This window comes from Ursus americanus, chromosome X (assembly GCF_024610735.1).
Source record: "Ursus americanus isolate L20-20 chromosome X, mUrsAme1.1.p, whole genome shotgun sequence".
NCBI lineage: Eukaryota > Metazoa > Chordata > Mammalia > Carnivora > Ursidae > Ursus > Ursus americanus.
In genome coordinates, this window is record NC_142164.1 from 109,371,945 (window position 1) to 109,397,241 (window position 25,297).

General features: G+C 46.7%; 1 protein-coding gene across 1 annotated transcript in view; it reads right to left on the reverse strand.

The window, feature by feature from the left end:
- NHS (NHS actin remodeling regulator) overlaps positions 1–23,931 on the reverse strand; it is a 338,321-nt gene extending 314,390 nt beyond the window's left edge. The window contains exon 1 of the mRNA XM_045778024.2: positions 22,808–23,931. Coding sequence (XP_045633980.2) covers positions 22,808–23,354 — 547 coding nt within the window. The 5' untranslated portion in view covers positions 23,355–23,931. The remainder of the gene's footprint in view (positions 1–22,807) is intronic.
- Positions 23,932–25,297: the final 1,366 nt, after the last annotated feature.

Sequence of the window (25,297 nt, forward strand, 5' to 3'; positions counted from 1 at the left end):
AATAAAATCTTAATAAAACCAATTGACCATAAATGTAAGGATTTGTTTCGGGACTCTCAATTCTCTTCCACTGATCTATTTGTCTATCCTTATGCCACTACCACGCTGTCTTGATTACAGTAGTTTTGTAATAAGTTTTGAAACTAGGAGGTGTTGAGTCCTCCAATTTTGTTGTTCTTTTTCAAGATCGTTTTGGCTCTTTGAGGTCCTTTGCATTCCCATATGAATTTTAGAATCAGTTTGTCAATTTCTGCAAAAATGTTAGCTGGAAGATACAGATTGAACTGAAACTGCATATCAGTTTGGGGAATATTGCCATCGTAACATAGTAAGTCTTCCGACCTATGTACATGCAACGTCTTTCCATTTATTTAGGTGTTCTTCATTTTCTTTCAATGAGGTTTCATACTTTTTAGTATACAAATGTTGTACTTTTGTAAAATGTATTCCCAAGTATCTTATTCTATTTGATGCTACTGTGAAAGGAATTGTTCTCTTAATTTCTTTATTGTTTCTTCCTAATGTATAGAATACTACTGATTTTTGTATATTGATCTTGTATCCTCAAAGCTTGCTAAACTCATTTGTTAGTCCTAACAGTTTTTATGTATGGGAGGATTCCCTAGGAATTTCTATATGCAAGATCATGTCATCTGTGAATAGAGATACTTTCACTTCTCCCTTTCCAGTCTGAATGCCATTTTTTTTTTCTTTAATTGCTCTGCTAGAATGTCCCGTATGATGTTAAATAGAAATGGCAGGAATGGACAGCTTTGTCTTGTACTTCATCCTAGTAGTGAAACATTGAATGCTTTCCCCCGAAGTATGAGGTCAGCTGTGAGTTTTTCATAGATGTCCTTTATCAGGTTGAGGAAGTTTCCCTTCTATTCCTAGTTAAGTGCTTTTGCATGAAAAGGTGAATTTTGTTGAACGCTTTTTCTTTCTTTTTTAATACTATTTTTTTATTATGTTAGTCAGCATACAGTACTTCCCTGGTTTTTGATGTTTCTCTGCATTTAGATAATAGATGATCACGTGACTGCTCCCTCTATTACAAAGGTAATAACGACCACTGAAAAGAAATCGATTTCCAGCCCCCTTCTCCATCATATTTCACTGTATTAATCTGTTTACGTTTCTTCCTTCCCTTCCAGACTGTGAGTTACCTAAGGTAGGGGCTCACATTTGACACATTTGTATCCTCAATATCTAGTTAAGTGTCTGATTCACAGAAGTCACTCCATAAATGTTTGTAGAAATGATGAGGATGAATTCATCCTTCAGAGGCATCTAAGAAAATTATGATGACAAAGAGCTGAAGGGGCCTTTCCATGGAAAGGGCTACTAATGGAAAGACTGTGACTGGGAGTAAAGTAGGGATGTTCTCAAGGTACAGTGTCCCTGACCACGAGTGGTACAGACCATCTGTCTGAAACACAAAGAATTTGAAAACTCAAGTGGTGAGAGACCTCATGGTTTAAAGAAAGTCATGGCTGTGGTCTTCTGACAAAGATGGCTCTGGAATGAGACAGCAGTTTCAAACATCTATTTTTCCAATGCCCAAATTAAGAAGGGGAGACACGGTAATAACTCGGTATTCTTGGGGTAGACAGCAAAAAGGGCAACAATTCTTCCCTTCCTGGATCCATACCCCTTGCAATTCTCTAATCAAGTAGAGTCTTTTTTTCCACCTCCTGAATCTGACTTGGTCTTATGATATGCTTTAACCAGCTCCAAGCGTGTATGCACACTTCCCTGCCACGTTGGAGTCCTGCAGGTGACGAGAGATGCCGGACTCAGTTACATGATTACCCCAGCCAACACTCCGACGTAAGGCCACCTTAGCCCAGCTAGTTCTCAGGTGACTTTCCAGCTGACCAGCAACTCCTCACCAACATGAGGGAGCCGGGCTGAAACCAGAAGAACCACCCACCTGGGTCTAGCCCAAATTGCCATCTCACAGAAGTGTGGGCTAAACAGTGCTTGCTTTAAGCCACTTAGCTTTGCGGTCATCTGTTACACAGCCAAAGGTGATTGATACAGAAGTAATATCCACATAAATTGGAAGACCAGCTCTTATTCCTGGGATTTTAACTAATCAATTTTATAACCTGGGGCAAATCACTTCACCTTTTTAAACCAGAGAAACAAGGAAAGATGGTGGACTGGCCCAGTGCTTTGTAAATGTCCATAAACGGACAATGCCTTTCCTCAAATGATACTCCACAGGGCACCTCAGTATATGAAACAGATGACAAGGCACCTACTCTGGTTCTCGAGGAAGCTAAACCCCATCTGTTCAGCTTTCCTCTCACTCCTCCTACTCCCACCTCCACTCCCTGGAATGGCACCCCAGCAACCTGTGGATCAAGTCTGGAAAGCACTGTGCCATTCAGGTTTTTTAGGCTTTCTTTCAGATTAACATTCCATGATGCTAGGGCTGAAGGGGACACTGACTTTGGCCTGAATCAAGCCAGGCTGGCCGCTCTGGTAGCACTGCCCACACGATGTGGCAATTAGTTGTCTTCTCGTCTGTCCTCTCCAGCCGACTGTGAGCAACTCAACTACAATTCAACTACAACTCAACTACAACTCCTCCTCCTCCTTTTGGAGCTCCTTCCCCACCCCAGTGATTGCCACGTACCCCTCGACACAATGCACCAAGTCAAGAAATGCCGTGTAAGTGGATGCCTGGATGAATGGCTGGATGAAAGAATGACTGAATGAACCAATAACCACATGAATGGATTATTGTTGGAAAAGAAATGAATAAATAAATGGGCACGTGAATAACTTTAACATGTAATTCACAATGTTTCAAAGACAGAACGAATTTAGCCTTTTCCCTGAGCAGAAGGTCCAGGCTCCACCTAACATGCTCAACATGGTCAGATGACTCTCAGCAAAAAGTCTGAAACAACAGTAACTAAATTAGTACCTCTTGGAAAGCAACCCCCGTTATTTTCTGAGACTTCCTATCATTAATTCCTTTCAAGGACAGGAAGCATCTCTCTCCATGCCCCTACCCTGAAAATGCCAGCCAGCCTCTACCCAGGCCCAACCCAATGTATCACCCTCCCCACTCTCTGCAGTTGGCACGTGTGCCCAGATTTACTTGGACTCTACCCAAACAGAATTTTCTGCAGAAACCTCCGCCCCATTTATCCATCAATGGTTTTCCCAGAGAAGAGATGGGGAAAGCTCACTTCATGTGCCACCCCCCTTTGCTTGTGTGGCCCTGATGGGGGTGGGGCTCCCGGGGCTGTTCTGCAGATCTCCAGCTGTGTGCTGAGAGCAGGAAGCCCAAGGAGAAGTGCTCTGGCTCAAGCCAGGGATTCTTCCTGTCCTCCCATAAAGCTTCTGCTTCCTGCTCTAAGTTCTTAATGACTACCTTCCATTTAAAATCATCTTTAGCTTTAAAGGAGGCTAACTTTGACAGTACTGTAAGCCAAGATAATCTGGCCAGAAAGTACTCTGATGAATTTAATATCCTTTTTTTTAAGGTGGGGAATGAGCATGAAAAAATGCAATCTGGAACAGAAATATAAATAAATTCCAGAGAATTGATGCAACATCACTGCAGTAAAGCAATAAGCAGGGATGCTTGTTGAGCTTTTGAGCTTAAAAAGGTAAGGTCAGGTTTCATTTTCTTGTTATTCTATTATTTAAGTGATGTGTCTCAATGGATATATTTTTCCTGCCATAATGTTCTTTAAGGTTCTCAGAACCCTCCGAATGCCCAATAATTATTATTTTATACAATCGATACATTCCCAAAAAGTTGCTGGGTATCAACTTGTTTTTAAATAGAATCATTATATCATTTTAAAATGTTCATTAGTCTTTGTATTACATAAGTAACACAGAGAAGCAAAAAAGACCCCCCACTTCTCAAAAAGAAAGTTATCTATAATCCCGCCTTCCAGAGATAACCACTGTTAACATTCTAGAGCAGGGTTTTTCAAACTGTGGCTTGAGGCCCATCAGGAGATCATGAAATCAACTTAGTGGATCATGACCAGCATCTTAAAAAAATGAAACAGAAGAAAGGAAACAAAGAAGAGGAGGAGAATTGGAATGAAGCAGACTACTGTAGGGAAGGACAAGATTGTATGGTAAAGAAAAGAAAAATAAATGTATCAGAATGCATCACACAGAGAAAATCAAGTATTGTCAATAAAACTAATGTTCCTGCTACACGCATCTACTGGGGTCACAAATGTAAAATGTATTTCTCACTGTGGATCATGATCAAAAACACCTTTGAAAAATACTGATCTGGTGGGGCGCCTGGGCGGCTCAGTCAGTTAAGCATCCCGCCCTTGATTTCGGCTCAGGTCACGATCTCAAGGTCATGGGATGGAGCCACGCTGGCTCCACACTGGGCGTGGAGCCTGCTTGAGATTCTCTCTTCCTCTGTCTCTCCCCTTGGCTGCATGTGCACATGTGCTCTCTTGCTCTCTCTCTCCCCCTTAAAAAAAAATACTGATTTCGTATAGATCCTTCCAGACATTTTCCCCTGTATTCCTATATCTTAATAAACATGCAATAATCTGCAGACTGGTAGCAAGTCTATTAGACTTTGGAAAGTATCACAATCATATTTTGGAGTCAATAAATACCAATGTGTATCATTTTAATGGCAGAGTATTTCAGTGTACCATTGTGTAGTAATGTTGCTTGTCAACCAATTATCTATTATTAATCATTTAGGATATTCCTAATATTTCTTCATCATAAGCAATGATAAAGCATCTATTCATGTTTTTATTTTTCAAGTGATTTTTCTTGGGTTCGATTCTGAAGTGAAATCTCTGCTGCACAATTTTTTTGTGTGTATTAATTTCATAAAGGCCAACTGCCTCCCCAAAAATGTACAGCTATTCACACTTCCAGCAGCAGCGTCTGACAGCCCCCTTGTGCTCGCCCCATCCTCACTGCCTCCCCAAGCCTGATCATTATCACGTTTTCATTTTGGCCTATTTGAATAAGTGGGGGGGAGGCAATTTATTTTAATTTGGGGTGATTAGTTATCTGAATTGAGGTCACCCACAGTTAATTTACATCAGCCTTCAAGCAGCATTACAGAAGAGAGAAGGACGACCCCTGAGCTAGAAAAGAAGCCTCTGTATCCGTGAGCTGAACCTTTTGGGTTTAGACAGTAAAGGCCTTGATGTGTAAAATGACTCCTGCTATAGCAAACAACTTATTTCTACAATCAGTGCATTCCCCCGAACTACTGGGTTACAACTGAACAACTCATTAGTGACAGCCAGACAGGCAGCCCCTGCCTTGCCCAATTACACGTGCGACCATCTAACACACGCACCGGCTTCTTCTTGATCTGTGGGCTTTCTCGTCCAGAGGTCCCAACCCCAGTCCTTCTGAGCATCCAAGGACCCATCTGGACACTGTCTGTGGGTCTGTTTTTTCTACCTCCGTTTCCCCATCATAAACTGGGAGGCAGAAGGCTAGCCCGCGGTGCTAAGGTGGTAGGAGGGGGAGTGTGTGCCAAGAGCACCTGAGTAAAGTAGATGGAGCCTCAAACTGCAGACAAGAGCCACGCTGAATCCCGGGTTCACATTTTCAATAGTGTGGTCTCGAAGCCACGGAGCCCAGCCTCCATTTCCTCAGCTACCAAAAGACTATAGTTCCAGCACAGACTTTTGAGGGGCTCGTGGAATAACATGAGACAGGGCTAGCAGAAAGCAGTCACACAATAAACGTTAGGTGATGTTAGGGGGTGGGTGTGTGTGTGTGTTTGTGCACGCACGCGCATGCACGCTTGAATTTGCTTGATGTTCACCTGAACCTGTTCAAAAGAAAACCCCTGATAATAGTCATCTAAGACAAAAACTCAGCCCCCTTCCAAAAACTGGGGGCAGGGCTGGCTACAGCAAAAACTCAAAGGAGTGAAGAAGAAAACACTGTAGGCCGCGGTCTCAGCTGCGCCCCACAGAAGAGAAAAGCCGCTTGCGACAAGCAAGAGATACCCTGGTCCTCAGAGTAAGTCTGGATTCTTAAAAGCCTCTTGTTCTGCGTAAAGCTCTTTTGCATTTCACACCTGGTGGGTCAAGAAAAGCATATTGTCTGCCCCCCCTCTCCACCTGTAACCCCTGCCTTCACAGAGCTGTCTCCCTAGGCCTCTGGTTTTTAAAAGCCAAAAGTCAAGTCACCTCTATGTTTGAAGAAAATCTGGTTAATGGTGCAAAGCAGTTTCCTCATGGAAAAATCAGCTCACCTATCCACTAGTTAGGAAAAGGAATGAAGCAAAGTATAGTGAAGTTTAAAGCCATGTTCAAATTTATCAGAAAACCCCACTCTAAAGGCCCGGCTGCGTGTCACTGTGCAGCAGGGGTCCCCGGGGGCTTCTCCCAGCCATTTCTCAGACTTCACCATAAAGGCTTCACAACCCCTTCACACCCAAAGGGAACCCAACATTCCGTCAAAACACAAGGCAGCCGTGGGGCTGCCTGACCCTCAAAGAGGTCTCAGTTATTCCCGGGATGCTTGGAGGGGAGGGCCTGGACTGAGACATTCACCCCTCAATTCTCCAGTCACGGTCATTTCAGACCAAACAGGGAGGAAGCCTCTGGGGCTGGGGCACAGGAGGGCGCACCACTCACTGAGTCCAGGATCTCAAACCTCTGCAAAGGAGTCTGGGAAGCGGAGCCTAGGTCAGGGGTTTGAAAGAAAGTTCTGTGGGCAGTTTTAGAATTTGCATGAGGCCTTTTCAACCCCCAAAATCCACAAAAGCCCCATCTAGCCAGGGTTGCTACTTTGTGGATCAGATATCCATGGCCGTGAAAGCAGAGACCTAGAAGAAACCCCCTGAGGGGGACAGAAAAGCCTCCCCTCTTCGTTGTCTCTTGCCCTTCTGAGGAAATGTTCTGTTTTTGCCTTGATTTTGCATAAACCTTGATGGTGGGGCAATCAGAGAAGGCAACTCTCCACAGCTCTACGGCTAATCCAGCCAAGTGATTAGAAAACTCACCGGCCTTCCTCCTCCATTCCCAACCCAAGGAAAGGAAGCAATTTGAACATCTGACAGGATTCTCCTTCCCACAGAGGAAGAGCTGAAGCAGTGCCAATCGGGATTCCAATGTCAAACTCCGATTACATGGACTTTGCAAGTGATGTGAAACATGGCTTTGTTAAGAGTCCTTGTTTGAGAATCAAAAGTCCCCATAACTACGCTTTAATTTAAAAAGAGGGTGAAGAAAGGTCCTTTTAAGTAGACCACATTTCCTCCATTTTAGGCATCACAACTTTGCCACTGAGGATCAGTGATACTCTTTAGAGAAAAACAGAGCAAAACTTTTGCTTAGTCTAGAGGTCAAAGGACAAGCAATAAAGAGCAGTCACTGTCATAGCCTCGAAGTATCTTATTGAGGGAGAAAATTTTGTAAAATTACAAGGCGGGGAGTTTTTACCAAACAGAAATGTGTAAGTATGTTCATCAAAAGACAGGAACCAGGATGTCCATAGCAACATTATTCAAAAGAGCTAAAACTGAAAATTACTCAAATGCCCATTGATAAGTAGAATAGACAAAACATGGTACATTTATAGAAAGGAATACTATACGGCAATGAAAATAAACTACAGCTACATGCAACAACCTGAATGGGTCACAAATATAATTTTGAACAAAAAAAAAATCCAGATATAAAAAAAGCACATGGTGTATGATTCCAAAATAAGCCAAAATGATCTACACTGTAAGAAGTTAGCATACTGGCTACCCTTGGGAAGGTATGACTGGACAGGAACATTGCTAGAAGTTTGCAAATGTTGTTTCTTGTTCCAGGTGCTGGCTACAGAGTTGTGCTCAATTTGTGAGAATTCACTGAGCTGTACACTTACGATTTGTGTGCATTTCTGTAGTTGTGGTATGATGAGATCTTTCAAATTTTACAAATGTATGTATACCACTTATACATGGGTGGGGGGTAGAGAGAGAGAGAGAGAATTCTTTCGGTTCCAGGTAGCATCATTTCTCCAGAAGCTGGAAGTCTGTCAGAAAGTTTTTATTGCCATTTCCTTACTTGAAGAAAGCTGCCACACTGCTCTGGTCACCCAGAGAAACTCTTTATGTCTCTCAGAAAAAGATCCTACAGTTTAGTGCCTCTTTTATTCAGTTAAAGAACACCAAACACTTGGCAGTGCTTTCATCATCTGTGCATTTTCGGGAAAAGCAGTCCTCTCTCCTGCCTGCGCTGTACTTCTGCGTTGCGGTCCGCCAGCGCTAACTGCCCCAAACAGCTCCTAAACGTAACGAGGAAAGTTCACTTCTCCCTCATGTGCAGTCCAGTCGGGTGTTGGCAGGCAGCCTTTCATGTGGTGATTCAGGGACCTGGGCTTCTCCCCTCTGGTGGCCCTACCACCCCGAAGGGCCTCGGAGTCCTCTGCTGAACCCTCTCCATGAAGCCAGCAGAGTCAAGAAGAAAGAAACTGCAGGGGATTAGGTAGGAGCGTTTATACATCCATCCTAGCGCGAGGCAATTATCCCTCCCACAGCCATTGGGCAGAACTCAGTCACATGGTTCAACCTAACTGCAAGGAAGGCTGGGAAATGTAGTCTGGCCATGTGCCCGGGAAGAAAAGGGAAGAGTTGGTGAACACCTTAGGCGTTCTCCGTCGCGGTCTGCGCAGATCTATCATCTCCTCTCTTCTGCTAGCTGTTCCATTGTCTGACTACAATGAGCAGAGGACAAAGCCCTGGACATGTCATTATTGGAGACAATACAGACAGTCCCAGAAAGTAAGGGCATGGGTGTCTACACTCAGCACCACTTCCACAATGGCACACATCCTAAGCCAGGCCTTTCCCCGCCGTCAGAAGTCCACACCCCGCAAGAATGAGGGCCTAATGGCTGCCAGATGCTAAATTGTTCTTGCAGTGCTCCGCAACATGAGTTAGGCCAGCCAAGCCAGAAAACAGGGTGGCATTCTTTTGTCCTCATTTTTACCACACAACCAGCTGACCAGAATATTTACACTGGTTGAGGAACCAGGGGGACTGGGTTTTATCCATTTTTATACCTATTTCCTTTTCCCAAGCTCCTGATAATAATCATGATACAAGTAAGAAAAATAATAGCACCCACAGCACACACGTATTGTATTCTGCGTATGCGCCACACATTGCTGCTGCTCTCCATGGATGGACTCACTTCATCTTCACAATGATTCGACGTGGTGAGTACTCATAGTGTCCCCATTTCGCAGATAAGGAAACTAAGGCATGGAAACGAAGAACTTGTCTAAGATTGCACAGCACAGCTGGCAAGCAGTGGAACCGAGAGAATCAAAGGCCAACGTGTACTTCTACTAGAAAAGTGACCACGATTAGGAACACAGCCAGTGATCGTGACAAAATTCCAGTCCCTCCGGGAGCAAACCTTGAACCTAAGCTTCCTAAGTGCAGGGCTTGATCCAACCAAGCTGAAGGCCACAGAAAAACATACAGAGCAACTTGGAAAGAAAACAAAGTACAAGGTAAGAAGGAGAGGAAAGACTCTCTGGGTTTTTGGGGTTTTTTTTATGTTTTGTTTTTTTAACTTTCCTTCTCACTCAACAGCCATTAAAACATCTGAGTTGACAAATCAAGAAAACATGAAAGGGCTTCAAATTTACGCTGACAAGCCAATACTCTTAATAGCCTGCCTGCTCACTGTCTTTACTCAAGTGAATTTATAAGTGAATCCCATTTCTCACCATCTTGTCCCACCCTATCGCCAGCCTGAGCTTTGCTGGTCTCAGGGTATTGGGCAAAGAGTTCAAATAAAGCCACACAGGCGGCAACTTTATGCAACGTATTTTTCTTCATGCAATTGGATCAGTTTTAATTAGCAAAGGCTAAAACTTTGCCAGATGAGCGCTGGTGACATCTGATACCTGAGCAGAGTTCCAACCTCTCTTGTCTCACACAGAAGGCTTTAACGCAAGTGAAACTCTTCAAAACCCTTCAGGGTCTCTTCTTGGTTTGCCCACTTTGCCCCACATCGCCCCAAACTTTGAAGCATCCATCCATCGCTCCTGTTTGCGAAGCAGAAAGCCCTATGACTTCTCATGGAAAAGGATTTCTGTGGTATTTATTCATGCCGCACTTTCCCCCCTCAAAGTTCATCTTTAGAAGTGAACTCGCAGTAAACATGCGCCATCTTGCAGTTGAAGCGCTGCAGGGGTGAAGAGGGGGCTGGCTGACTCTGATGTGAAATTATAAAGGAAAATACAGCTTTACTTGCATTATTAAAATATAAATACAGGCTCGAGGAACAGAGTCCAGATGCACACTGGAGAGAAACATAAATATTGATATTAAATTCTAATGAACGTTATGTCTCACTGGCTGTCATCCCTCCTCATAGCTACTAGCTCTTCCGTCCCTCAGATGTCTAGCATCAAAAATCAAGAGGAGCTGAATTCCAGAATAGGGCTTCTTATTCCGCAAACCTAAACGCACTTGGAATAATCAGAAATCAGATTTTAAAAAACTTTCTTCATCCTCCAACTAGGCTTCAAGCATCAGCATCAGCGGAAAACACACGTACAAATCAGTATTCCCTGCCACTTCGAAATTTGCCTGAGATGAACACATTCCTTTTGTTGTTGTTGTTCATGTCCTTTAAAATGTTATTTTAGCTTTATCCTAGAAAAACTCCTTCTAAGTTAATCCTGGGGCCTCTGAGACCAGATTCTTATCCCTGTCGCAGATCTTCCCTAAAGCTCAGCATCACGATGTCATAAACAGCCAGTGTCATCAGACCAAAGTGAGGGAACCATTGCAATTTGTCTTGGAAATCTTGGGGCGCCTGGGTGGCTCAGTCAGTTAAGCATCTGACTCTTGGTTTTGGCTCAGGTCATGATCTTGGGGTCATGGGATCGAACCCCACATTGGGCTCCAAGCTCAGCAGGGAGTCTGCTGGAGATTCTCTCTCCCTCTGCCTTCCCCTCTCCCCCGGCTCATGCTCTCTCATGTGCTTACACGCTCTGTCTCTCAAATAAATAAATACATCTTAAAAGAAAGAAAATCTTATACACGGAGTCACGAGTTCTCAGTCTGATCCTACTGGGGAACCCCGAAGCCCCTGTGGAAAGATTTTCTTCTGCGCCCACAGTCATCCAACAGGCCTGGTAGGGGCTAATGTGAGGGCAGCAGAGCTCAAACAGCACTCTCCTAACTCCAATAAGTATTATCTGTCTGGGGCGAGGGAACAGTCCCTATCTTAATAGGGGTGTGGGTTACACAGGTGAATACGGTTGTGAACACGCATCGAACTACACACTTGAGAGCTGTACATTTCAACATATGGAAATTAGACCTTGATTTTTTTAAAAAGAGTATTAGAATACCTTTTAAATTTTTCCAAGATAGCAAAATGAGGTTAATCAGCAAGACTCTAGAAGGGCCGACCTCCTGGACTTTCAGAAGCGGCTTTACAAAAGGCATCAGATGTAGGTCAGAATTTGCTTGTGCTCCTCCTAGAAGGAGTACAACACGTTCTAACATGGTTTCCTTTGAAGCAAGTCTGGCAGGGTAAGAGGGGAGGAGAGCTTTCCATTCCTTTTCAATTGTATGCCTTTCTGTACGGGTTGTATCGCCTGGCCCTAAACCATGAAACAAAAAATATCGACAGCTCCAAACTGGATCCAGCCACTTCTCATTCCTTCTGCCAAACCACCACCATCTCTCATCGGGGGGGAAAACTGCAACGGCCTCCCATTGCTCTCTCCCTGCTTCTACCGCGGCCTCCCCCTCCCCCCCCCACACAGCCTCCTCCTATCACAATAGCAAACGTGATCTTTTTTTTCAACCCGAAGTCAATCCTATTACCCCTAGGCTTAAAACTCTCCAGTGAGTCCCCATTTCACTCAGAGTGAAAAGCAAAATCCTCCCCATGGCCTACTAGACTCTCACTGAGCCACCCTCTGCCCCACCTCCCTAGCCTCCTCTCCTCCCACCCCTCTCCTTACTCTACATCCACCACGCTGGCCCCCTTGCCATCCCTCCACCAAGCCAAGCGCGCTGCCGCTCAGAGGTTCGCCCCGCGAGAGCCCCCTTCCTCCAGCTGCCGGCGTCATTACCTCCAGCACCTCTTTCCAATCTGCGCTCCAACACTGCTTCCTTAATGAGGCCCACCTGACCACCCCCCTGGACACCGCAGCCCCGCGCCAATCCCCTGGCTGGCCCTCACCCTGCCCCAGGTTCTTTTTGCCCAGAACACACCTCCTTAGATGCTCTCGGATCTCCTGAAAGGTATTACATTTGTTCTTTATGGTTTGTCTCCCTCCACTGAAAGCTCTTGGTAACTTTGTGCTCACTAATGAAACTCAAGTGCCTACGGCAGGTGCCTGGCAGGGAAGAAATGCACGAATCTAAATGATAAGATTACTGGTCAAAAGTTTTTTATTTTGATAGTTCTCTGCATAATAAAAAGAGCACACAAAGAGCACCAAAATCTTAGCAGTTCACCATGCAGAGGGACACAGCGCTCAGCTCAGTGGTCTCCTGCCCCCCGACCCGCATGGCGCAGATTTAGGCACAGGTCTCATCTACTTGGGAAAAATTAACACATGCCTCCCACTCCACGTGATCCAATGATAGCGGCAATAAAACACGAACCAATAATTAGCAGGGGTTCACCACGTGCCAGGTACCGACTCCAGCGCCCCTACACCCCGACACCTTCCATCTGGTTGACAACGGGATGTGGGAGGTACTGCTTTTATCTCCATCCCATAACAGACAAAAAAAAAAGAAATATTCAGAAAATTGTCCAAAGTCATACAGCCACGAAGGGGTGGAGCTGGGATTTGAACCCTTGTGGTCTGACTTGAGAGCCCACGCTCTTAGCCACATTCTTGCTTGCTTCTCAACAATTAGACAAACCGGACACTCGCCAACCTTACTCAAACTGAGCTGAAAAAACGCCAAAGGTCATGAATCCCAAACCTTTCCTTAAGGAACAGATGACAAGGACATAAGGTTCTCACCAGCCATCCTAAAAGAAAGAGATAAGCACTCTGATTCTCTCTGCCTTTTACAAACCAGGCACTTTGGAGTCAGAGAAATGGACCCTAGGACCCAGAGAGTCCGATGCTGCAGTCACTCTCTGGCCAAAACACCAAAGCAGATTCCACAAAATAATCTCTTTATCCATTCTATACAAGAAAATTTAAATGGCCCCTCTGATGGCTGCAAGCAAGTCCAGTTTGAGCCAGACTAACCTCATTTCCCTTTTGAGTAGCGCTATTACACTGGGAGATCAAAGGGATGCTACAGACATCTGGTATCTTGATTTCAGCGAACCATTTGACAATTGCTCATGATGATAGATCTTGTGGGCAAGGTGGAGAAATGTGGTTTCAGTGGGAAGGTGGGGGGTACATTTGTGGCTGCTGCAACAATGGTACCCAAGGAATGTTGATGAACAGACGTCAGCTTGGAGGGACACTGCTAGTACTGCCTGCCAATGGACTCTGGCCTCGAGTCCGTCTGACAATCATTTTATCAAAGATGTGGATGATGGGCTAGAATCATGTTTATGATGTCTGCAGAGAGCAAAATGCTGTGGGCAACAGCTGACACAGTGAATCAAGACTTTAAACCATCACCACTGATTGGAAATGAAAGAGCAAAGCAAGCAAGATTCAATTTAACAGAGACAATGGGCGAGTCTTGTGAAATTTAAGTTCAAAATACCAAGTGCACAATGGAATAGAGGAAACCTCGTGTGAAAGAACGGCTGCTGTAGAGCAAAGTCGCCAGCCATAAAAGCAACAATGCAGCGATAATGTCGTGCAATGGTTAAAACAGCAAGGGCCACTGGGCCACTTAGTCCTAGCAGGGCATCCATACAAAGACAGGAATGGGTCCATTTGCGCTCTGCAACCCTGGGCGGGAGGTTGGATTTGATAGATGCTTAGGTCTTTCCCAAGTCTGGGATCTAAGATTCTCCGACTCCAGTGAAATTCATTTTACTCTTGGTTAGTTTCACATTCGAGGACTAGGTACTTCATAGGTAAGTAATCTTTCAGCATATGGATGCCCAGGTCCTCAGATTCCTGTTTCTGGACACGCAAACCTTCTCATGTTCATTAGCGAATTGAGAGCAGTGGACATTACTGTCAGAAACAAAAATTGACCATGCCTGTCTCATTCAACAAAGATGAGCCAGACGGGCTCTCTGCCCTTTGTGGCCTTGCAGTCTGGAAGAAGTGGTCTCCAAAACCTTGTTTCCACAGATTTAGACCTTAGAATGAGAGCCTTACATTGAGAAACCACTCCTACCTCATTATTTTTTATTTCACTTATTATCAGGAAATTATTTATGAGGAATTCTTGATAAAAAAAGAACTTTCAGGAATCTTTGTGATTGATGGTTTGTTCCAGGCATACTCTTCCCATGATTTTTTAATAGAGTGTCCTATAAAATCTCATGTTCCACGAGTTTTAGTAGTAAAAAGTAAGAAAAGAAAAAAAAACTGAGCTGTCAAAATAAAATTCCAACTACGTCGAAAATTGTCTTTGTCCCTACAATTTCAAAGTGTTATGTGAAGTCAATGACTCCTTAAGACTCCTGGACAATAGGAGAGATTTCATATGTCATCGCAATTTAAAGGTAATGCCCATTAAAGGTAGGCCAGAAGCTCTGAGACTCGAGTCGTTTCTGAGAGCTTATGTGGAATTTACACTTTCCTGATGGCATTATGTGGGAAAGGCCTCCACAAACAGGAAGAAAGAAATCTTTTTTGTTACCGTCTTAGCATTATCAGCCCCAAAGAATCTCAAGGATTTCCTAGGTAAAGTAGTTCAGTAGTTTTGATTTAAAAGCCCAATCCAGTACAACAAGAAAAGTCTAGAAGGAAATGTGTTGCTGTTACTAGTTATGAGGAAATTACAACCATGAATTATTAACCTTTAAAAGATTGCTTTCTTCTCAGTTGTTCCGTGATGGATTTAAAAGCAGCTTTCAATGGAGCTGTTAGGATCTCCTAACGCATCACAGAAGCTCACTGAGCAGAGACAGGAGGAAAAGAAATCTAACCACAGTTACTCAAACATCCCAAAAAAACCACATTAACCAGACTACAAGGGGGTTTTGCAAGTGGTAGAATGAACAGAATGGGGGAGGGAAAGGATCATCCCTTCAAGAACAAAATGAACCCGTGATTAGTGTTACCATATGAGCCCAAAATGATATATTCGTCCAATGTGTTACTTCCTAATATCTTTCTGGGTTTAGCAGTTTCTGTGTCTGCTCTGGCTGAAATTATGCTTCTCGAACAGGGAGTTTGGATCTCCCGGGGCCATCACTGACCCCATTCCACAGGAGCGTAAATGGTACTCTCAAAGGCTGCCCAATGGAACACTGAAGAACTGAGTGGATGTGTCTTCATCATAGCAGACTTGAGTTCCTTCCATGTCCTTTCTCATCCCTGAGGGACTGAAGCTATCCTCCAAAGGGTAAGAAGTTATTTCCAGACCCACTGGAGAGCATCTGGCTAATGTAATAATCCGGGGTATATAGTTCAAGGAAAAAGAGTGAGAAACATCACCTCTACTATACTCCTGGCCCTAGGTCTTTACCTTCATAGTTCAAAAATTAAACAGATTGTTTTGGTCTGAGTTCCCCCAGATCCTATGAGTGCAAGTACAAGTTCAAGTAGTTTCTGTGGAAGGGGACCCCAAGAACCACCCATAGGTATAGGAGAAAGTGAGATGGAGAATACACAGTACATTGTCAAATAAGTCAGCACTGTGGGCAACTAGAGTTCAGTCTTACTGGGGATCCCTGAGAGATGCTGTGCAACATGCAAGGAAACTGGGGCATTCACGCATCAGTGCCCCAGCCATCATTGGTTGACTACTGCTTCAGGGGCATTTAACTCCCTGGCACTTCTGGCTTTCCCTCTGTTCAAGACCAACCATGGTCCACTGGCCAAGGGAAAAAAGCCATAGACACAGTCAGGAGTTTACAGTCAGCAGCCTTCAGCATGAGAGGGGAGGGCTGAAGGAATACAGACAGAGCACCAACACTGTCTGCTGTTCGGTATGAGAAAAGCTATGATAAAAGTTAGCACACAGTTCTAGAAAACTTGTAGGTGGGGAGATGGTAGGCAAGGAATCAGGTTCTGCTTCATAGAGAAGATGATGTGCTTGGTGGGTACCAAAGATTGAGTAGGAATTAACCAGTGAAATGTTCCGGAAGGAAAGAGTAGTATACACATAGGCACGAAGAATGAGAAAGCCCGGCAAGTTGGGGAACACCCAGTAGTTCAGTACGACTGGGTTAGGGTAATAGATGGAGAAGGCAGAGAGGGACAATGGGTAGAAGAACGAGAGATGGAGGCTGTCACAGCGACAGAAGCATATTGAGAAGGGCCTTGATTTTAATATAGTAATTCCCCCGGATTTGTGTAGCAGTGCATGGGAGAAAAGTCTGGTGCTTGGAACATAGTTTGTGGGCTCAGACCTGGATCCTAATTCTAGACTCCAGCACTTTCTAGCTGTTGCTACCTAGAGCAAGTTGCGAACCCTCAGTACGGTGGGAAAATAATAGTACGTCTCTCACAGAGTTATTGTGAAGATTAAATAAGGTGATTCATATAAATATCTTAGCACAAGGCCTGACGTGTAGCAGAGCTCAATAAATATCAGCTAAAAAATAAAAATCCAGGGGCGCCTGGGTGGCTCAGTCATTAAGCGCCTGCCTTCAGCTCAGGGCGTGATCCTGGGGTCCTTGGATCGAGCCCCACATCAGGCTCCTCCGCTGGGAGCCTGCTTCTTCCTCTCCCACTCCCCCTGCCTGTGTTCCCTCTCTCGCTGGCTGTCTCTCTCTCTCTGTCAAATAAATAAATAAAATCTTTTAAAAATAAATAATAAAAAATAAAAATCCACTCAATAGAGGACAAAGGTATCACTGCAGTGCAATGGAGAAATGATGGTCTTTTCAGTAAGTGGTAATGGATTAACTGAGCATTGATAAAGAAAAAATTAATCTTGACCCCCTACCTCACATCACTTACAAATATCAATGTCATAGGACTCATGGATGGAAATGACAAAGGCAAAACAAAAAAAATGTCTAGAACATAGAAGAATATCTCTACGAACTTGGGGTCGGTGAGGAATTCGTTTAAGAGCAAACCGAATAGAACACAAAAACGCTAACCATGAAGAAAAAGATTGCTAAACCAAACTACATAAAAATAAGAACATTTGCTCACCAAAAGATAACGCTAAGAGAGTAAAAAGACAAGCTACAGAGTTAGAGAAGGTATTTGCATTATCTAGAGCTCACCCATGATGCGTATCCACAATGTATAAAGAACACCTTCAATTTTAAAAGGTACAAAAAATTTTACTGAAAACTGAGCAAAGGCCATTAACAGGCAGTTAACAAAACAGCATATCCAAAGAGCCAAAAATATATATGAAAAAGTGTGCAATCTCACAAGCTGTCAGAGAAATGTAAATTAAAACCGCAGTGAGCACTGTACTCCTGCCCACGGCATAGCTGGAGTTAAAAATGCAGTACCAGTGTCGGCGAGGATGTGGAGCAACTGGAACTTCCATACACTTCTGGGAGTGTAAACTGGTACCACCAGTTTAGAAAACTGTAGGCAGGAGCTACAAAAGCCAAACATATCCATCCCCTGTGCTCCAGCAATTCCACTCTCAAATACATACCAAACAGCTGTGGATACAGTCGCTCATCAAAACACATGTGAAAAAAATATTTGTGGCAATAGCCCTAAACTGGAAACCCAAATGTCCATGATCAGGAGAATGGATCAAGGAATTGTGGAGTATGCAACACAACGCATAATTTCATTCAGCAATGAGAATGAGCAACCCACTGTCTATGCAACAACGCGGAAGAATCTTACAAACGTAAATTTGTGTCTAGCACTGTTCACCCAACAAGTATATCATGTGTGACTCCACTTACATAAGGTTCAAAACCAAGACAATCTAATTGAGAGGGTAGGAGTCAGAAGAGTGGTTGCTTTTGGGGAGGGGGACAGTGACTGGTAAAGGGCCTGGGAGGATGTTTCCGGATACAGTAATGCTTTATTTCTCAATCTGGGTGATGGTTACAAGATTTGTTCACTTTGTGAAAATTAACCAAACTGTACATTTATGGTCTCTGCACTTTTCTGTAGGAATGTTAAAGTTCATTACAAAACTTACTTTAAAACTCAGTAACAAATGCAATCAACAACAACCAAAAAGCCAACGACATTAAAATGTCTGAGGATGAATGGTTTGGAGTTGAGGCTCATGAAGTGACTCCAAAGTCTCAGGTTTTACAGACTGAAAGCTGGACTTACTTCAAGTTTATGACCAGAAATCTCAGAAGGCTCTCAACACAGCCAGGTAATCCTGCTATACTTCCTTACCGCTTCCATGCTCCCTCCCTGAGACAGCATCAACACCGGCCTTCTCTCCTCACGTTACCAGCACCATCTCAGCTGAGGACCTCACTACGCACCGCACGGAGAAAATGAGTGTAATCGTGTAAGAGCACCCCATCCCCCCCACCAGCTCAGCATCCCACCAGCCATCTCAACCTGTATGTCTCACGCTCACATCTCCAGTCTGGGCCTCTCTCTTGAGCTCAGAACTTACACATCTAATTGTCTAAGACACGTAAGGCATCTCAAGTTAATATGGCAAAATACTAAACTGCTGATGTCACACACACACACACACACACACACACAAATATTCACTCTTCCACTAGACTTACCCATTTCTGGAAATAGTACCATCTTCCACAAGTTGTTTAAAAAAAAAAACCAACTAGAAGTCATCCATAATTATTTTTTTCCACTCATACCTTATACCCAATCCAATTAACAAATCCTGTCAATTCAACTACAGATAAAAGATTAGCATCCAAGATCTACAAAGAACTTCTCAATCTCAATACATGGGAAATAAATAAAAAAATGTGCAGAAGATACGAACAGACACTTTTCCAATGAAGACATACAAATGGCTAACAGACACATGAAAAAATGTTCAAAATCATTAGCCATCAGGGAAATTCAAATTAAAACCACATTGAGATACCACCTTATGCCAGTTAGAATGGCAAAAATTGACAAGGCAGGAAACAACAAATGTTGGAGAGGATGTGGAGAAAGGGGACCCCTCTTACACTGTTGGCGGGAATGCAAGTTGGTACAGCCACTCTGGAAAACAGTGTGGAGGTCCCTTAAAAAGTTAAAAATTGAGCTACCCTATGACCCAGCCATTGCACTACTGGGTATTTACCCCAAAGATACAGATGTAGTGAAGAGAAGGGCCATATGCACCCCAATGTTCGTAGCAGCATTGTCCACAATAGCTAAATCGTGGAAGGAGCCGAGATGCCCTTCAACAGATGACTGGATAAAGAAGTTGTGGTCCATATATACAATGGAATATTACTCAGCCATCAAAAAGAACGATTTCACAACATTTGCTGCAACATGGACGGCACTGGAGGAGATAATGCTAAGTGAAATAAGTCAAGCAGAGAAAGACAATTATCATATGATTTCTCTCATCTATGGAACATAAGAACTAGGAAGATCGGTAGGGGAAGGAAGGGATAAAGAAAGGGGGGGTAATCAGAAGGGGGAATGAACCATGAGAGACTACGGACTCTGGGAAACAAACTGAGGGCTTCAGAGGGGAGGGGGTGGGGGATTGGGATAGGCTGGTGATGGGTAGTAAGGAGGGCACGTACTGCATGGTGCACTGGGTGTTATACACAACTAATGAACCATGGAACATTACATCAAAAACCAGGGATGTACTGTATGCTGACTAACATAACATAATAAAAAATTATAAAAAATAAAAATTTAAAAAAAATCTTTAAAAAAAATAATAAATAAATCCTGTCAATTCAGAATCCTATCACTTTTCACTGTCTCTATAGACACCTCCCTAGTCCTGACCACCTGTCACCAGTCACACTAACTGGTCTACCAGCCTCCAGACTTGCCTCCTGAGTGACTTCACTGAAGTGTATGTCAGATCATGTCACCCCTGCAAAAGCCACCCCAGCCTGGCTCAAGGCAAAAGAGGAAGCAGCTGCGTGCGCATGGACGAAGCAGCATGCAGACTACACAGGGACAATGATCAGGGTGGGAAGGCTCGCCAGGGGGTATGAAGGTACCCAGACACCTTGAAATGAGGAGAAAAGGGAGCGTGAGTCACTTTTTGGCTTCCTCTCCCTTTGAAAGTCCCCTAAGCCTTGAGCAGTGCTGAAGGGAGATGCATAATGTAGTAGATGCCACGGACAGCCCACCCATAGCCCCTGTGCCCTCCCCAGAGGACCCCTGCAGACATTCCTGTACACAACACTGGCCTTTTGGAACTCTCTACCTGGCCCAGGAGCATGCTGAGCCCACACATGGCGCAGGCGCGGGAGCCAGAGAGTTCACGCTCCAAGAGCTACTTTCCATCAGCGAGGGTGGAAGTTGGTGGGTAAATACTCCAGCTTCCTCACTCCTCAGTGGAACACTTCTGAGGTGTGTGTTGGATTGAACCCCAGTTGCCCACAGTGGTCAGCTGCTCACCATTTGCATGAGTTTTCCTCCCCTCCCTGATCCACTTCCCTACCCCCACCTCCTTGTGCTTCCTGGAATCCCTCTCAAATAAACTACTCTCACAGAAATCCGTGTCTCTGTCTGCATGCTAGGAAACCCAAATGAAAACACATAATAAATATTGGGCTTTTCCATCCAAAGGTAATGTTTTCTATGACATCAAACAACAACAATGCCATCCTAAATTTATATGGACAAAAGAAGAGAAAAGTCTGGACACAAAGTGTGGAGATAATGTTTTAGAAAAATTTAAAAATAGGAGATTTTAAGTTCATTCCTGGGTATTAATTAGCCCCATCTTTATTTATCTATTCATGTATAAATACGTATAAAGGATACATAATCATCAAAAATCCTTTCTCCATCAACCATTAGTTTGCACTCCTGTAAAATGGCCTGAAAGGGCTGTGTTAAATGCCAGATACCTAACTGCCCACTGCTGTCTCTAAGAAAAGAGGGGAGAAGGGGGCCAATTCTGCTCCAGCACTGAGTTTCACTTGTGTGAGATCTAATTTAAGGAGCGATGTGCCCCCCCCCACACGCACACACAGAAATGTATGCACCACTCAACAGTCTTCAAAACTTCCCTCCAGTTCTTTTGAAGTGAAATCACCACTCACGCCAACCGCACTCCCCAGATATCAGCGCTGTAGAAAGTGAAGGGCTTGTCCCTGCTGTGTGGTTTGGGGTTTAAAAAAAAAAAAAAAAGGGAGGCAGGATTAAAGCGCTCATTTCAAGTCCCAAAAGTAAAATACGACTTGGCCTAGGGCAGTCCTAATTCTTTCCAGAACTCATCCCGGAATTGCCCTTTTAAACAACCAGTCATTAACCCAACTCTGGGTCTTTTACAGCTGCGAAAACCGATCGCGCACATCATTTATTCATTACGCTTATTATTATTGTTATTGCAGAAAAGCAGCGAATTCCCGGGGCGCGGTGCAAAGGGGTTTTTGTTGGGGGGGGTGCGCGAGCGGGGAGCGTCGGCGAGGAGGCCGGGGCTGGGCTGCAGGGCAGGGGTGCCCGGAAATCCCCGAGGAAGGGTGCCGCGACAGCGCCCTCGCCTCGCGCGCTCCGCGGCCACCGCTCTTGGGCGCAGCTGCTGCAGCAACGGAGGAAGCTTCTTATGTAAGTCAGAGCCGCTGACATCACCTTCGCCGCGAGCGTCGCAGCCGGACTAGGCGCCAAAGGACCGGCGCGCGGGCCTAGCGCCCCCGCCCACCGTCGGTTCGTTCCTAAAGGATTCGGCCGCCGCCTGATTTGACCGACTGTGCGCCAAAGGACCCTCCTGAGCGCCCTTGGGAGGGCAGATGACACAGAATGACATTTACTGGGAGCCCTAGGGTGTCGCAAGAGTGAAGTTAAAGGGGAGCAAAGATGCCCAAGGGTCTTGCACACGCGGGTAGATTTGGGCGACAGTGCACGGTGGGGGAGGGGGCACGGGGACACGCCTCCCGGATTCTCAGAAGGCAGACAACACAGAGAGCCATTTAGTAGCAATCCTGTGCTGGTGGGCACAGGAAAGATGCCCAGGGACTGGGACGCTCCTGCCTCCACGCTCATCCCCGCGGCCCCTCTGGGCCACAAGGTTAGAGCAGAGGCTCCGGAGTTCACTTGCGCGACGAGCGGCGCCGCGCTACGTCGCACGCAAGCGCAAGGCACAAGTTCGGGGCTCGGCGCAGACCCTGAGGTAACAGTAAGAGTGACAAAACCGCTAAGGCGTTACAAAAGCCCTAAAAGGACGCTCACTACTCCTCAAGCCCCCCAAGCACGCGTGGACGGTACTACAGGGCTCGAGGTTGGGCTGCTGGAAACCACAGAAGTTGCACCAATCCCCCACCCCCACCCCCGGGGAAGGCGAGTCCCGGGAATGAATGACAGACCCCTCTGCCTCCTGTGTCCCCAACACTCCCTCTCAGCCCGCGGCTGCCTACGAGTTCCCAGGCCGCCCCTTTAACTTTCTACCCGCCCCCCCCCCCGCCACTGCATCCCTGCCTCCGGCCCAGCGGGAACTCCCAGCACGGGAAGGACTGGGGTGGGTCCTAGAGGAGGGGAGGGTGCGGAGGCGAGAGTAAGGTGCAAGCTGCAGCGGGCGCGGCGCCGCGGGGCTGGGATTGCGGCGACCGGGGAGGGCGCGAGGGTGCGGCGCCGGAGCGCAGCGCCCGGCGGGCGGGCGGACGGCGCGGGTACTCACGCACTGCCTCCTGCTTGGGGTCCAGCGTGCCGAGGACGCGCTGCATGCCGCCGAGCTTGCCCTGCAGCGCCCAGACGCGGCGGTGGGTCAGCTGGATGTCGCTCTCGAGCTCCTGGAAGAGGCTGCACGCGTGCCGGGCCACGTCCGAGAGCTGCCGGAGGACGCGGGCCAGCGCGGCGTTGCTCACCGCGCACAGGTCCAGCATGAGCAGCACGGCGGCGGCCGCCGCCGAGGACGCCTCGCCAGCCGGGGACGCCACCTCCGCGACCCCCGCCACGCTCTCCTCGCCGGCTGCTGGCGCCTCTCCGTGTGGCGGCTGCTCCTGGTCGGTCGGCGCGGGCAGCGGCAGCGGCGGCCCGGGAGGCGCGGGGGCCGCGCGGGTAGGATCCTCCGGCCCCAACGCCACGGCCTCGTCCCGTCGGCCGGGCGGCTGCAGGGGCGGCGGCGGCTCAGCGCTGCCTCCGTTAGCGTCCTCCGCCGGGCCGGGCGCCGGGCGCCGCTGCCGGCACAGCCACTGCGGCTCCACGATTCTCTTGGCGAAAGGCATCCCGCGAAGCCGGGCCGCGCGACTTTCTGGTCTCCTCAAAGCGCCCCTTGCGAGCGGGTAACCGGGCGCGCCCACCTGGGCGGAGAGGGAGCAGGAGTCGGGCAAAGGCGCGACCGGGCGGTCTGGATACGCGGGGGGCTCCTCCGCTCACCTGGTCTCCTCCTCTTCCCCGCCCCTCTAGCAAATCAGTCCACCTGGTCCTCCTCCGGGCGCACCGTTCCCTGGGTCGGATGACAAAAACGGGGCACAGAAATCCCGGGGTGCGCCTGGGCTCTCCTCACTTGCTTCCAACCCGGGTCGGCTGGCTCAGCTCCATCATTCCTGCCTCGCCGCCGCCGCCCCGGCCGCTGCCGCCGCCACCGCCTATATAAATGGGCGTGTATATGTGTGTGTGTGTGTGTGTGTATGTGTGTGTGTGTCTCGGTGTGAGTGTGTGCGCGCGCCTCAGTTTGAAAGTACCCCGGCGCAGGCCTCTCCCCGCGCGCCCCTCGGCCGCTCCGGGGAGCGACTGCGCCCGGGATCTCACTCCCTCTCTGGGCGGGGAGGAGGTTTCGGAAAGGCGCTTTGAAAACCCGGAGAGAGGAATCCGCCTCCAGCCCGAGCGCAGGAGGCGGCGCGGGGGCGGCGGGGCGGACGCAGGGCGGAGGGAGGCCGGGGCGAGGGGGGCGCACCGCCCTGTGCGGCCGCTGGGAGTCACTGGTGGCCTCGCCGCGCCCAGCGCACTCCAACGCAGAGACACTTACTCGCATCCAAGGGGTTAGGATTCAGACGCTCAGCGCGGTGGGGGCGGGGAGTCCTCAAATTGGGGTTGGGGTTGTGGGTAGCAAGCGCAGAGGCAGGAGGGTGGGGTATTGGGGGTGCGGCAGATTTGGCGTGTTGGAGCAAGTTGCTTCGCCGAATTCCAGCTCTGAGCAAGTCCTTTGGGTTCTTAGCAAGAAAAACTGGGCTGCCCCTCAGGAAGCCCCGGGGTCTGTAAGCGTAGTGAGACAGCTGGGGTGGGAGGTGATGAGGCTTGGGCGCGTCCCAGAGTGACCGGGCCGCTGCTGATACCTCTCCCCAGGTAACTCTCCGCAGCCTGCGTTGGGCCAGGTCTAAAGAGCATGATGAATGAGGCCCAAATCACCAATGAGCGAAAGCCCCAGAAAACTGCTTGCAAAACTCATGGGCACGTTAGGTGAGATAAGCTGGATCACCTGTGTGTTACCCTACTGGGCTGATTCTACACAGGGATTTTCAAGTTCTCTATCAGAGAGATGATTCACAGAAGAAAGTTTTCCCCTTCAGTTAACTGAAAGGTATAATTTCTAAAAATGCATGTATTTCGATTGCCACAGTCTGCAGGCTGGATGCTGTCAGCCTAAAACCTAAAAAAAGAGTTTGGGAAATGTTAATAAAACACATGCTTTCATCCCTCCAAAAAGAATACTGTAAAAATATTTTTTTATTTTAAAGCCACAAGCCAGATCTTGGGAATGCAGCCTTCATTTCGTGTGTCTAAAGAGAACATGGAAAAAATATGTTTTATGGCAACAATAAAGTCCTCCAGCCCTGTGGTGGTGCCTCCTCTCCTCTCTCCCAGCCTTTAGTGGGAGCCTGCACAGGGCCCCCAAAGTCAGCACTTTGGACTGGCCCACACTTCTCTTATCCTACCCTTCCTTCTCTTATTCTACCAAAAAAAAAAAAATAATAATAACATTTTGGCAAGGGAATGTCCTTGTTCATAAAAGATCCAGGCTGGGAATTTGAGGGTAAAGGGTCATGATGTCTGCAAGGTACACATAAACGGTTCAGTAATAACAACAAGAATAATGATGATAATAGTGATGTCTATGTACAAAGAGGAAAAACGGGCAAAATAATGAGTCTGGGTAAAGGGCATATTGGGAGTCATCGTACATTTCTTACAACTTTAAATTTGGTTTTGTTTCCAAACAAAAAATGAT